The 14,710-nt window shown below is 39.2% G+C and overlaps 1 protein-coding gene across 1 annotated transcript in view; it reads right to left on the bottom strand.

The window, feature by feature from the left end:
* Nucleotides 1-14,710, bottom strand: part of LOC138970137 (phospholipid-transporting ATPase ABCA3-like) — a 184,847-nt gene that overhangs the window by 13,705 nt on the left and 156,432 nt on the right. Inside the window, exon 9 of the mRNA XM_070342619.1 lies at nucleotides 7,723-7,907. Within this exon, the coding sequence (XP_070198720.1) occupies nucleotides 7,723-7,907 (185 nt within the window). The remainder of the gene's footprint in view (nucleotides 1-7,722; nucleotides 7,908-14,710) is intronic.

The following is a 14,710-nucleotide window of genomic DNA, read 5'->3' as shown; positions in this document are numbered from 1 at the left end:
AGACAGTGCAAAACAAGGAAGCAAAGACAAAACACCAGACAAACAGGACAATTGATCACAAACGTGTGCTGAAGCGTGTTACGCAGCGTGTATGTAAACATTCATACCATGTGACAGTCTTAGCCAATGATAAACGTTCGCTGCATTCTGTGTAGGCCTAGCATATGCTTGTCAGTTTCACTTTGTGCTCGGCCGCGGAACGTTGGATTTACAATGAAGCTGTTTTTTGTGTGTGTTACATAATGTGTCTGTTTACGGATCTGCACAATTTTTCAAGATGGAGGTGTGATAGCTCTATCCGGAAAGTATGTTCTTTTTTTTTCATGTGTTTTACATGTCCCTGTGTTTGTGTCTGTCAGTTGTTTTCTCCTGCCATTCTCTCTTTTCCCTCTTTCTGTCACTGTCATTGTGCCTCTTTCTGTCACTGTATTGGCTTCTTATATTTTCCTTTTTCTCTATGGTGACCAGGTGCGACCAAGTTAGGCCTACATGTGTGTTACTTAACTGTTGTTATGTATATATTCCGCGTTTTATGTTGATTCTTTCTCCCCGCATGTTCAGAAGATGGATTTGATTGCCGAATTTCTGAGTGGGGTCTTGTGCATGAATTTGTTTTTGCACTCTGCTGGTGAGTGTGTACATGACATGTCTCCTGTATTTGAATATTCATGCGTGCATTTATATCCTGACTGTGGATTACATCTACTTCATGGAGATGTTTGTGTGTGGTTAAATGTTTTACCATATTTGTGTAAGTGCAAGTGTGTTCAATATCTGTTTGCTGCATGTGCATGCATATCTGCCTATCTATGTGAATACTGCCATTGGTATGCTGATTGTTGCCCAAAGCTGCTGCAGGGTTATGTTGGTGGGTGTGTGCATGACTTGTTTGCTATTTTTGATTTGTGTAGGTGCAAATGTGTACCTGACATGTCATTTATGCCTAGATATGTGTGGGTGCTTTTGTTTGCTTATCTTTACCATGGTGTACTTCTGTTGCAGGGTTATGTTTGTGATGGTGTATACAAGTTGTTTGGTTTATTTGATCTGTGTAAGTGCAAATGTGTACCTGACCCACTTATTATGTCTGCTTATTTTGGTGTGCTTTTGTCTCTTTATCAAGGCTTACTTCTGTTGCAGGCTTGTTTCTGTGAATGTGTGTATGGCAGGTGTGACTTTTCCTTAGAGCATATGGGCAAATGTCTACATTATTTGTTGTCCAGGTCTGAATATTTAGGTGTGCATGTACACTCTGATCATGGTTTATTTCTGTTGCAGTGCTGTGCTTGTGAAACTATATTTGACTTGTTTGTTTTTCCAGATCTGTGTGAGTGCAAGTTTACACATTATTCGTTTACTAGGTCAAATCATTCATGTGTGTGTTTATACGCTGACTGCTGGTTTAATCTATTACAGGGTTGTGTTTGCAGAAGTGCATTACATAGCGTGTATGCTCTATTTTCTTTATGTGAGTGCAGGAGTATACTGTCTTTGCTTTTTGTTTTTTTTTATAAATATTATCTGTTACTGTTGGCTAGACCCGATTATGAAATATGATGGCAAGCAATTGTGAAAAACTGAGGATCTGCACTTTCAATGTAAATGGACTAAATGATTATAAGAAAAGAAAAGATTTATTTGACTTTTTGAGAAATTCTGATAATAATATCTTTATGTTGCAAGAAACACATTGGAAAACAGAAGATGAAAATTTCATCCGATCACTGTGGGGATTTGATGTTGTAGTTAACGGAGATAGTTCAGCTAGTAGGGGAGTAGCGATTTTGTTTAAAAATAATTTTGAATACAAATTACACAATACCATAAAAGATGAATCGGGGCGGTACATTTTGTTGGATATTGAACTTCTAAATAAACGCATGACAGTGGTGAATGTCTATGGTCCCAGTAGTGGAGATCATCCTGAGTTTTTTCTTGATCTGTTTAACAGTGTTATTTTGTTAGATAATGAACTGATAGTAATGGGGGGAGATTGGAATGTTCCTTTGAATCCAAAACTGGACTCTAACAATCCAAACAATGTGTATAGAAATAGGAGTAGAAAAGAAATAACTGATTTTTTTGAACAGCATGATGTTGTTGACATTTTTAGAGCTATTCATGGTGATGTGAGAAAGTATACTTGGAGAAGAACTAATAGCACACAGAGAAGCCGGCTTGATTATTTTGCTGTCTCTGAACAACTTGGTCTTGTTGTGGATGATGTTAATATCTCACCTGGATATTGCTCAGATCATTCTGTTGTATCTCTGAGTTTTAAAACTGATGTTGTTAAAAGGCATAGATCCTTTTGGAAATTTAATAATGGTTTATTAAAAGATATTGATTATGTTCGCTTAATTAAGGAATGTATTTTAGAGGTTAAAAAGCAGTATGCTGTTCTTGTGTATGATACAGTTAACATTGCAGAGATTGATGATGAGGAGTTACAGTTAACTATTGACGATCAACTATTTTTCGAAATGCTACTTTTAGAGATAAGAAGTAAAACTATGTCGTTTGCAGCGCAGAAAAAGAGAGAAAATTGCAGAAGGGAGATTGATCTGATGGATGAGATTAAGGTTTTAGAAAGTAATCTAAATGATGAGAATGTAATTATTTTGGAACAGAAGCGGCAAGAGTTGTTTCAGTTAAGACAGAAAAAGTAGACGGGTTGATTGTTAGATCAAGAGCAAAATGGATTGCAGATGGTGAAAAAAATTCTAAATATTTCTGTAGTCTTGAAAAAAGAAACTTTGTCAAAAAGGCTATGTGTTTTATTGAAAAGGACAATGGCGAACTTTTATGTGACAGTGATGAGATTACTAAAGAAGTTAAATCCTTCTATGCACAGTTGTATGCTTCAAGGGAACATAATATAACGAATGAAGACATTCCTAATAACTTAGAACATCCTGTTTTGACTGAGGAAGAACGTGATGGACTTGAAGGTATTATTTGTAAAGAAGAATTAGTCAAAGCAGTAAAACAACTTAACAAGAAGAGCAAACGCTCGATCGAGTCACTTTCGCAGTTCTGAATATTATATGAGGCATCAGATGGACAGGAAGAAATTGCTATTCACAACACAATGAGTCACGTTCACATAAAATTTGAGCCCGGTCACTTTTATAGTTTCCGAGAAAAGCCCAACGTTAAGTTGTGTGTTGCCGAACAGAAAAGGCTAGTTATCTCCCTTGTTTTTCTGATAACGTTCGTAAAAGGCTACAGATGTAAATACTTTGATGTAAAGAATAATCCTACAAAGTTTCAATCACATCCGATGAACTTTGTCAAAGATATAAAATGTCTAATTTTTCCTTTGACGCTGACCTGTGACCTTGAAAAAGGTCAAAGGTCAACGAAACCATCGTTAAAGTGTAGAGGTCATTGGAGGTCACGACTAAACAAAATATGAGCCCGATCGCTTTGATAGTTTCCGAGAAAAGTCCAACGTTAAGGTGGTGTCTACGGACGGCCGGCCGGACAGACTAACACTGACCGATTACATAGAGTCACTTTTTCTCAAGTGACTCAAAAATGATAAAAAGCCCCGGATCGGATGGATATTCATTAGAATTTTTTTAATTTTTCTTTATTGATCTAGGTGCTTTCTTGCTTCGTTCAATTAATGAAGGTTTTAGAAAAGGTGAAATGTCGGTAACACAACGTCAAGGTGTGATCACCTGTATACCCAAAGAAGGGAAAGATAAAAGGTTTCTAAAAAATTGGCGTCCTATTACTCTTTTAAATACTGTCTACAAAATAGCTTCCACCTGCATTGCTGAAAGGCTGAAACGTGTTCTCCCAACCATAATTCATGAAGATCAAAAAGGGTTTATGCAAGGTAGGAATATAGGCGAAAATATTCGTTTACTCTATGATTCTATTATTTATGCTAATGAACGACAAGCTGATGGCCTTCTGTTAATGGTAGACTTTGAAAAAGCTTTCGATAGCATTGCATGGTCGTTTATACAAAAAGCACTGAATAAATTTAACTTCGGAAATGATATAAAAAAATGGATATTAACTTTTTACAGAAATAGTAAATCATGTGTAGCAGTAAACGGACAATATTCAGAGTGGTTTAACCTGGAGAGAGGAACCAGTCAAGGGGACCCTTTGTCTCCTTATATTTTTCTAATTTGTGCCGAAATTATGGCAATAATGATGCGTCAGAATCCAAAAATCAAGGGACTGAATTTTTTTGATGTCGAAATTTTATTGTCACAATATGCTGATGACACTACCTTTTTTCTTGATGGCACCAAAGATTCTTTTTGTGCATGTGTAAAAACACTACAGACGTTTGCTTCTTTGTCAGGTCTAGTTATTAACTATGACAAGTCGTCAGCAGTGTGGATAGGAGCCTCTAAAAATTCTAACGTTAAGTTTATGCCAGAGTATAACTTTGCTTGGAATCCCACTGTTTTCAGAGTTTTGGGTATCTGGTTTTCGACAAACATCGAGGAAATTGTTCCATTAAACTATGAAAACAAGTTTGTGGAGATTAAGAGAATTTTCAACAAGGAATTTAACCCCTTTCGGAAAAATAACAGTCATTAAGACTTTGGCATTGTCCAAACTTACCTACCTATTTATGAATTTGCCGGACCCAGATGAGGATTTTCTAGCTAATCTACAGAAACTACTGTTTAATTTTGTTTGGGACGGGAAAATTGACAAAATCAAAAGAACCTCTATGTATCAGGCATACGAAGAGGGGGGACTTAAAATGGTTAATGTGAGAGTTTTTCTATCGTCATTGAAAGTTTTACATGATGATGGAAAAATTACACAAATTCTCTATGCATTATGTCCTGCTGTCCGAGTTGTGAAACAACGTGGGGGCGAGTTTGCAAATGTATTGATGCAAAGAATTGTTAATCCTTTTTGGGTTGATGTTTTTAAACATTATAAAAAAAAGTGTGTAACAAATGTATTCCATCTTCTTTTCATGACTTTGTATCTGAATGTCTTTTTTATAATATCAATATATGCAGAGACAAGAAGGTGTTGTTTCTTAGAAGCTGGGCACAATGTGGTATTGTTTCTGTTGGTCACTTGCTGAAGGAAGATGGATTTTTGACCTATGATGAATTTAGCAGAAAATACCCAAATGTGACTGTTAATTTTTTGTTATATCAAGGAATAGTACGGGCTGTTAAGAAGTATCAATGTAAGCTAGAAATTGACTTTTGTGATAACTTTTTGGTAAGTGACCCATGTGTTTGGCAGTGCTTGGCTAGTGGTGGTTCTAAACATGTCTATGGATATTTGATTAAGAGTATTGATCCTCTGAAATGTATTGAAAAGTGGTCAGCTGCACTGAACTGTAATGTAGATGTCAATAAGGTTTTTCTAAAAATTAAAAGAACAACTGAGGACGTACGTCTCAGATGGTTTCAATATAGACTGATATATAGAATTATACCCACCCAGCGTTTTTTGCATCTGAGAAAAATTGTTGAATCTCCTATTTGTACTTTCTGCGGACAGCAGGAGGAAACGCTAGAACATCTTTTTTGGGACTGTACAAAAACACAGGCTTTTTGGAATGATTTCCTTCAGTGGATGCGAGACAATTTTGTACATTGTTCTAATGTTAGACTGTATAAGCAACTTATTATCTGTGGCTACCAAACAAACTGTGTGACGGACAAAACCTTTGATTTGTTCCTTCTAATCGCAAAATACCACATTTATACATCTAAAATACGTGCGACCTGCCCCCATTTTCAGGTTCTTGTTTTAACTCTAAAACAAAGATTTTTGGCAGAGAAGCACAATGCATTGGTCAACAATAAGTTAACTTCTTTCAACAGAAACTGGAGTCTGTACAGGCATGCGTTTGAATGATATTTTTTTTGTAAAATTATTTGTGTACAGGTAAACTGCAAAGCCTGGTCACCGCTCGCTATCCTCTTTCTCTTCTTTCCCTGATCCCTATTCTCTTCTGTCACTCCTCTTCCTTTCTCTCTCTTTTCTCCTTATCTTTTTTGTATTGTCTGTTTATATGCGCGTGTGTAAATGATATGGTTGAGACGGTTTCAGTTGGACATTTGCTATTTTCGTTATCCTATGTGAAAAAAAAAGAAATTAAAAAAAACAAAAAACAGTCTAAACCAGGAAAGAATGTACAACCTTTAGTTATGTCTAGTTTTGTGAACAAGAAATTATGCATTTATATTGTAGAGCATGTAAAGGAATACTTGAAAAGAACACAGTCCCTGAGGGAAGGGAGAGAACTTTTCATTGCATATGTGAAGCCACATAAACACATCTCCCGTGACACTATTTCCAGGTGGATCAAGATTGTCCTTGAATTATCAGGCATTGATATCACTAAGTTTTCTGCTCATAGCACCAGAACTGCAGTTGCATCTGCCGCTTTCAGCAGAGATGTGCCTCTGGAATCTATTATGAATGCTGCTTGTTGGGCAAGAAAGAGCACTTTCAGCAAATTTTATTGCAAACCTGTGGTGTCTCAGAAGAGTGTGAGCCAATCTGTTTTGGACAATTTTGTAACCAAAGTTGAATAAATCTTGAATCAGTATTGCTGATTAACTTTGTGTTTATGCTCTTAACCTCCTCTCTGAATTCTCATGTGATTGGTTCTGACCAATCGCTATGCGAGTAATAATTAATAAATTAAACGAGACTACCTAGGTGAAGTTTAATTTGAATTATTAGGAGTATAGTGATAGGAAGGAGCAATCACATGCCCTCCCATCATGGCTCCTTTTGGTTCCATGATACCCACCCATGGTAGTCTCAGGTTTCAGGAGGTCAATCGCGTCTAAATACTGGCTGGTTTCCTGCGCATTGCATCTCATGTAATTGCTCCTTCCCATCACTATACTCCTAATAATTCAAATTAAACATCACCTAGGTAGTCTCGTTTAATTTATTAATTATTGCATATAAACTGCAGCTACCCAGCAAAAACACCATCACAAACCAGGATTTCGTGCCGTTTTCCAGAGTTGCGGTCGATCGCTCTCTTTCACACGCTTGATCGGCCTGACTGCGCGTCGGATTGAAACGGAATGTGCATGACATGTAAGGTAAACCATCAGATAAGCTTTCTGATGTAAAACATGTAAAATAATGTTTGGTTTAATTCAGCGTTTCGACGGTTGAAAGTGAACCATGCCTTCCAAAAACGCCATTTTTGAAGGGTAGCTGCGGCCAAGGACCGATGACGTCATACCCGAATATTACTCAGATCAAAGAAACATATTTTTGATCAGAACAAAGGCAGATCTTCAAATACCCGTATGTTTCTAAACAAAAACATTGATGTTTTTGTTTTGTTTTCCAAAATGTTAATCAATGAATAAACAAGTGATAACAAACATGGTATCTGTGTGTTTTCTGTTTGTACACATACTTTCTTATTTACATGAGGTGCAGAAAAAGTCATTATGTTAATTTTTACATTATACAAAAGGACTTGAATTTATCATACGTGAAACTATAGTGTTGTGTCTACTGGTGTCAAAAACGGATGTTTAACATCTGGGCTATACCACTGAAAAGATACCCTTTACTTTTTTGTTTTCACACACACACACACACACACACACAGACACACACACACACACACACGCACTCACACACACACACACACACTCACACACACACTCACACACACACACACACACACACACGCGCACTCACACACACATACACACGCACACAGATACACACACGTACCTGTGCGAGGTAAGGATGAGAGTGCGCCCCCCTGACCGGACCGAGGACAGCACGTCCCACAGATGGCGTTTCCCGCGGGGGTCAAGGCCGGCGGAGGGCTCGTCCAGCATGATGACGGAGGGGTCTCCGATCAGCGACACCGCTGTGCTCAGCTTGCGCTTCATCCCCCCGCTCAGGTTGCCCGCCTGGCGGTCAGCAGTCAGTGTTGTGCGTTAGTTGTTTGACCACAGTGAGACATTTGACACAGAGCAAGACAGTCAATGTTATGCGTTAGTTGTTTGACCACAGTGAGACATTTGACACAGAGCGAGACAGTCAGTGTTATGCGTTAGTTGTTTGACCACAGTGAGACATTTGACACAGAGCGAGACAGTCAGTGTTATGCGTTAGTTGTTTGACCACAGTAAGACATTTGACACAGAGCGAGACAGTCCGCCCCCTAATTGGCGTAGAGGCGCGTCCCCCGGGTGGTGGATGGGGGAGCCTTCTCTACTAACTTCTGAGAGAAGGTCGCATCACTCTCGATGCCGTGAACCTAATTAGGATCTTTTTCTTGTTTTTTCTCTATTTCTGCCTCCCCAAAGTCCTTTTACTTTCCTTTTCTCACCCATAAAATTCTTCACTTTTTACCCTTGTTGAGTGGTTCTTGTATAAAATATAGTCAATGTTTGTAAAGATTTTAGTCAAGCAGTGTGTGGGAAATGTTTAGTCCTTTGTACTGGAAACTTGCATTCTCCCAGTAAGGTCATATATTGTACTACGTTGCAAGCCCCTGGAGCAATTTTTTTATTAGTGCTTTTGTGAACAAGAAACACTTAACAAGTGGCCCTATCCCATCTCCCCCCTTTCCCCTATCCCATCTCCCCCCTTTCCCTCGTCGCGATATAACCTTCGTGGTTGAAAACGACGTTAAACACCAAATTAAGTAGATGTGCAACGCCAAGGCACTGCATACCCCAGCGAAAGACAAACCTCTCTCTCTCTCTCTCTCTCTCAAACACACACACACACGCACACCCCAAGTCACACACGCACACATACACACACTCATTCACACGCACTCACACACACACACACACACACAAATACACACACACACACACACACACACACACCACACACACTCAAACACACACGAGTACAGACTCATGCACGCGTGCGCACACACAAATACACACACACACACACACCACACACACACTCACACACACACGAGTACAGACTCATGCACGCGTGCGCACACACACACAAATACACACACACACACACACACACACACACACACACACACACACACACAAACAGTAACACTAACACATGTGCACAAAATGAACACAAACACACACACCGCGCGAGAGAGAAAGACTACAGGGAGGCATGACGTCATGATGCATTAATTGACGTCAAAGACTTTCGACCGTGACGTATTCTTCTTACGCGAGCTTTATCCATAGACTTGGAAACTACGGAATTTCTACCCGTCCAAAGCGGCCTTGGGTGGCGTTTGCTCAAAAAATGGGGGCGCCAATTTTACCCACCGTATTTTTGTTAGTATGGTCCCAATTTTTGGTGAACTTCCATCTCCAACTGTGGCCCATTTTCGGGCACAAAGAATCCTTCTTTATCATGTATTATTCGGTATGCACATTTCTCAAATCGATTACAGTATAGCGTTCACGGGATACCTCCAGCTTCGCTGGGATAAAGAAAGAAAGAAAGAAAGCGAGACAGTCAGTGTTATGGGTTAGTTGTTTGACCACAGTAATACATTTGACACAGAGCGAGACAGTCAGTGTTATGGGTTAGTTGTTTGACCACAGTGAGAAATTTGACACAGATCGAGACAGTCAGTGTTATGGGTTAGTTGTTTGACCACAGTGAGACATTTGACACAGAGCGAGACAGTCAGTGTTTGTTTGACCACAGTAATACATTTGACACAGAGCGAGACAGTCAGTGTTATGGGTTAGTTGTTTGAACACAGTGAGACATTTGACACAGATCGAGACAGTCAGTGTTATGGGTTAGTTGTTTGACCACAGTGAGACATTTGACACAGAGCGAGACAGTCAGTGTTATGCGTTAGTTGTTTGACCACAGTGAGACATTTGACACAGAGCGAGACAGTCAGTGTTATGCGTTAGTTGTTTGACCACAGTGAGACATTTGACACAGAGCGAGACAGTCAGTGTTATGCGTTAGTTGTTTGACCACAGTAAGACATTTGAAAAGAGAGAGACAGTCAGTGTTATGCGTTAGTTGTTTGAACACAGTGAGACATTTGACACAGAGCGAGACAGTCAGTGTTATGCGTTAGTTGTTTGAACACAGTGAGACATTTGACAAAGAGCGAGACAGTCAGTGTTATGCGTTAGTTGTTTGACCACAGTGAGACATTTGACACAGAGCGAGACAGTCAGTGTTATGCGTTAGTTGTTTGACCACAGGCACGTTTCATGATATTGAGGATTGCAGTTTCTCTCACACACAATATTCCAAAATAATAAATAGTCAAACAGGGGCCAAAAAACAGTTTGCACCAAGAGTTCAACTTTTTATCTATCCAAAACAGTAAAAAAAATTATATGAACATTCGTATTTCCAAGATGATTGGCGTTCCAAGACGCTATATCCTAAAACCAGGGTTCCTGCAGGGCAGAGCTGATACAATTCAAGGAGTTTTCAAGGACATTTCCAGGACCAAATAAATGCTTTTCAAGGACATGATTTTCCCCAAATTAATGCAAAGCACCAAGCTTACCTTCAGTTTTTCAAGTCATCAAGTTTCTGGTGAATTTCTATTAGTCATTCCGTAGTTGTTTCCCTTGCCAACTTCCGGGAAGGGAAGCAACTACGGGTGACTAGTAATAGTTCATCTGCTTTCGTTTTCACTCGATCTTTTATTCTCCCAAAATGTGTACTGTATTTGACGAAAAAAAGGGGGTTGCATTTTTTTTAAAATAAGACAAGCTGCTGACGAAATGTATAGACAACAATTTGGAAAAATCAAGTACTTTTCAATGACTATTTAACAAAACTCTATTTTCAAGCACTTTTCAAGGCCTGGAAAAGGTTTTCCAATTTTCAAGGAGTTTTCCAGGGTTCAAGGACTCTGTACGAACCCTGTAAAACCCCCAAAACATGCTTTTACAACTTCAGTGCATAATAACTGCCCAAAGGTGCTGTTTAAAGCAACCATTGATAATAATTTTTAACATACTCCTTGAACACATTAATAAAAACGGTTAACTTGCAAATAAAGGGACAGTATTGATCAGAACAATGGTAAGATAAAGGACGCTACTTATATTTTGTACATTTTTTATCTTTATCGTTTCCTGTAGACCTCAGAAGTTCTAACCAGCTTAAGAAATCATTCTAAAATCGAAAAACAAACATCTATACAGTTTGTACGCAAAGTAGATTGATATTTGACACAGTCACACAGACATACGTGGGCTATGGGGCAACCCTACCCCCTAAATTTGAAAACGGGGTCAATTTCTTAACTGCATGCATTCAGCAAAACAATCCCTAAAAAATTATTTTTTTCACAAATGAACTTATGACTTTAGAAAAGCATTCAAAAATGCATATATACAACGCTTTTTCTTTGGTCCCAATTCAAGGGGGTGTGCTATTCTCAGGTAACACTGTGAACGCTCAAATGAGACTTGGTCACATGTCAAAATAGTAATCCCCCCTGTTGTTCATGGTTCGTTGGTGGGATTTTTTTTTATCTGAGCCATTGGCAAGCATGAAATGTCATCAACATTAGGAAAGACATAGTATCTCCCATTGTCTTTTGCGCGCAAACACTTCACACAGATCTCCTCTCGATCTGGCCCATCGGGGAAATGGGTTGACTTGGGGATGATCACCGCCCTGTATCTCTCCACCTTTCCATCCATGCTGACAAAGTCAGCGGTCACAAAGTCCCCAACTTGAATGTCTCACTGTGGGACAAAGAACCTGGTTTTCACGACTGGCACCACGCGGCTTCAGTGGCGTGTTGTGGGTAGACGTCCATTGATTTTGATAATAATTTTTATATTTTTAATTTTCAGACCTTGTTTTTAATCCGAATATAACATATTTATATGTTTTTGGAATCAGAAAATGATGAAGAATAAGATGAACGTACATTTAGATCGTTTTATAAAAAAATAATTTTAATTACAATTTTCAGATTTTTAATGACCAAAGTCATAAACTAATATTTACGCCACCAAGCTGAAATGCAATACCGAAGTCCGGCCTTTGTCGAAGATTGCTTGGCCAAAATTTCAATCAATTTGATTGAAAAATGAGGGTGTGACAGTGCCGCCTCAACTTTTAAAAAAAAGCCGGATATGACGTCATGAAAGACATTTATCGAAAAACTGAAAAAAACGTCCGGGGATATCATACCCAGTAACTCTCATGTCAAATTTCATAAAGATCGGTCCAGTAGTTTACTCTCAATCGCTCTACACACACACACGCACACACACACACACACACACACACTCACACACAGACACACATACACCACGACCCTCGTCTCGATTCCCCCTCTATGTTAAACATTTAGTCAAAACTTGACTAAATGTAAAAAGAAAAAAAAAATTCAAAAAAATGGGATAGCGGCGAAACGGGATTGCGCCAAAATGGGATGCGGTAGTAAAATGACGCTTGGCTTGTTAAATGTCGCCAAAATGGGACGGCGGCAAAACGGGATTGCACGTAAATGGGATATTGCGCGAATTATAAACGAAGGAGTAGGCCCTAAGTTTCTCGTACGAGATGTTTACTGGGAGTAAATATTTGGGGAGTAAAAATTTCGTTCCTTGTGAGTTCTTTTTTCGTACAAGATTTTTACTGGAAGTTTACTCCGTCCGAGTCAATTTTTCGTGGAGTAAAAATTTTGTGTTACACCGGTTCATGACCGTTGTGGTAACGAGCGCACATTGTTGTCTCTATATATTGTGTTCCTACGAATCGAAAGTACGATCGCCAAGCCAGTCTGTCATTGAAGGCAACGTTCGATATTTCCGTCTGTCAGCGTTGCCAACGTTCGACAGATTTTACTACTGTTACTCACAAACTTTCAATTTACACAATGAAATGCCAATAACATGTACACACAAGAATGGGAGACGAAGGGAAAACCTACTAGCGATTGAAATTATGCAAACGAACTCACAAATCCCTCACTTTCCGAATGCAAACGCTGCAAATCCGTATGCGTGCGTCGCTGTGCCGAACGTTGGGTTGACGAACGTTGCTGACAGACGCAACAAAACTTGATCAAAAGGCACTAAAAACGATTAAATGTTTTACTCACTGGGTATCGCATTCCTCTTTTTCTTCCTGCAGACGATATGAAGCGGTTGAAACGTCGTTTCCGATTAAAGGCTCGGTTATTTCCGTTAAAAACGAAGTTTGCCGAACGTGTGATTCAGTCTACAGACACCGGTCGGATCACAACAAAAATGTTCATTCTTTGCGATTTTGTGATACTGTTGATGATACACCTGCTTTCCAGTGAAGAACATCAATAAAATGATGTTCACAAGCAAGAATAACAGACAAAAGCACGCGATGTGTAAAATTAGGCTTTGCTTTGCAAACAAAGCACGTGTTTTTTTTACTGACAGACACTTTCGGTGGTGATTGAAAATTTTTCCAGAAACGGTTTTCTGCTCCCATTTGATATTGTTTCCCTATTTTCTCTAGTCAGAGACTAACCTTGTGTATTAATTGAATTAATAACCCCATTATCATAAGTTTTGTGTGTTATTTTTGTGTCTGTTGAATCACACTTTGAGATGGGGTCATGTGACAGAAGGAAATGGTGTCTGTCAGGATTCACACGTTCGCTTCGAAAAACGCGCTCAAATAATTGCTCAAACACAAACATTTTAGCTTTTATTTATTTTTTTGTATTGCAAATACCATACTTACTCATGCCAAGCAGAAAAAATGATGAAAATCAACACAGTAAGCAAGTAATTTGAAGGCAAAGTTTACACACATCAAAGAGTCTGATTACCGTGAAACCTGCCCACAGTGAAACATTTCACACAGAGCGAGACAGTCAGTGTTATGCGTTAGTTGTTTGACCACAGTAAGACATTTGACACAGAGCGAGACAGTCAGTGTTATGGGTTAGTTGTTTGACCACAGTGAGACATTTGACACAGAGCGAGACAGTCAGTGTTATGGGTTAGTTGTTTGACCACAGTGAGACATTTGACACAGAGCGAGACAGTCAGTGTTATGCGTTAGTTGTTTGACCACAGTGAGACATTTGACACAGAGCGAGACAGTCAGTGTTATGGGTTAGTTGTTTGACCACAGTAATACATTTGACACAGAGCGAGACAGTCAGTTTTATGGGTTAGTTGTTTGACCACAGTGAGACATTTGACACAGAGCGAGACAGTCAGTGTTATGGGTTAGTTGTTTGACCACAGTGAGACATTTGACACAGAGCGAGACAGTCAGTGTTATGCGTTAGTTGTTTGACCACAGTGAGACATTTGACACAGAGCGAGACAGTCAGTGTTATGCGTTAGTTGTTTGACCACAGTGAGACATTTGACACAGAGCGAGACAGTCAGTGTTATGCGTTAATTGTTTGAACACAGTGAGAAATTTGACACAGAGCGAGACAGTCAGTGTTATGCGTTAGTTGTTTGACCACAGTGAGACATTTGACACAGAGCGAGACAGTCAGTGTTATGCGTTAGTTGTTTGACCACAGTGAGACATTTGACACAGAGCGAGACAGTCAATGTTATGCGTTAGTTGTTTGACCACAGTAAGACATTTGACACAGAGCGAGCCAGTCAGTGTTATGGGTTAGTTGTTTGACCACAGTAATACATTTGACACAGAGCGAGACAGTCAGTGTTATGCGTTAATTGTTTGACCACAGTAAGACATTTGACACAGAGCGAGACAGTCAGTGTTATGCGTTGGTTGTTTTACCACAGTGAGACAT

This window comes from Littorina saxatilis, linkage group LG7 (assembly GCF_037325665.1).
Source record: "Littorina saxatilis isolate snail1 linkage group LG7, US_GU_Lsax_2.0, whole genome shotgun sequence".
Classification (NCBI taxonomy): domain Eukaryota; kingdom Metazoa; phylum Mollusca; class Gastropoda; order Littorinimorpha; family Littorinidae; genus Littorina; species Littorina saxatilis.
Note: the sequence above shows the minus strand (reverse complement) of the source record. Positions and strands in the feature narration are given on the sequence as shown.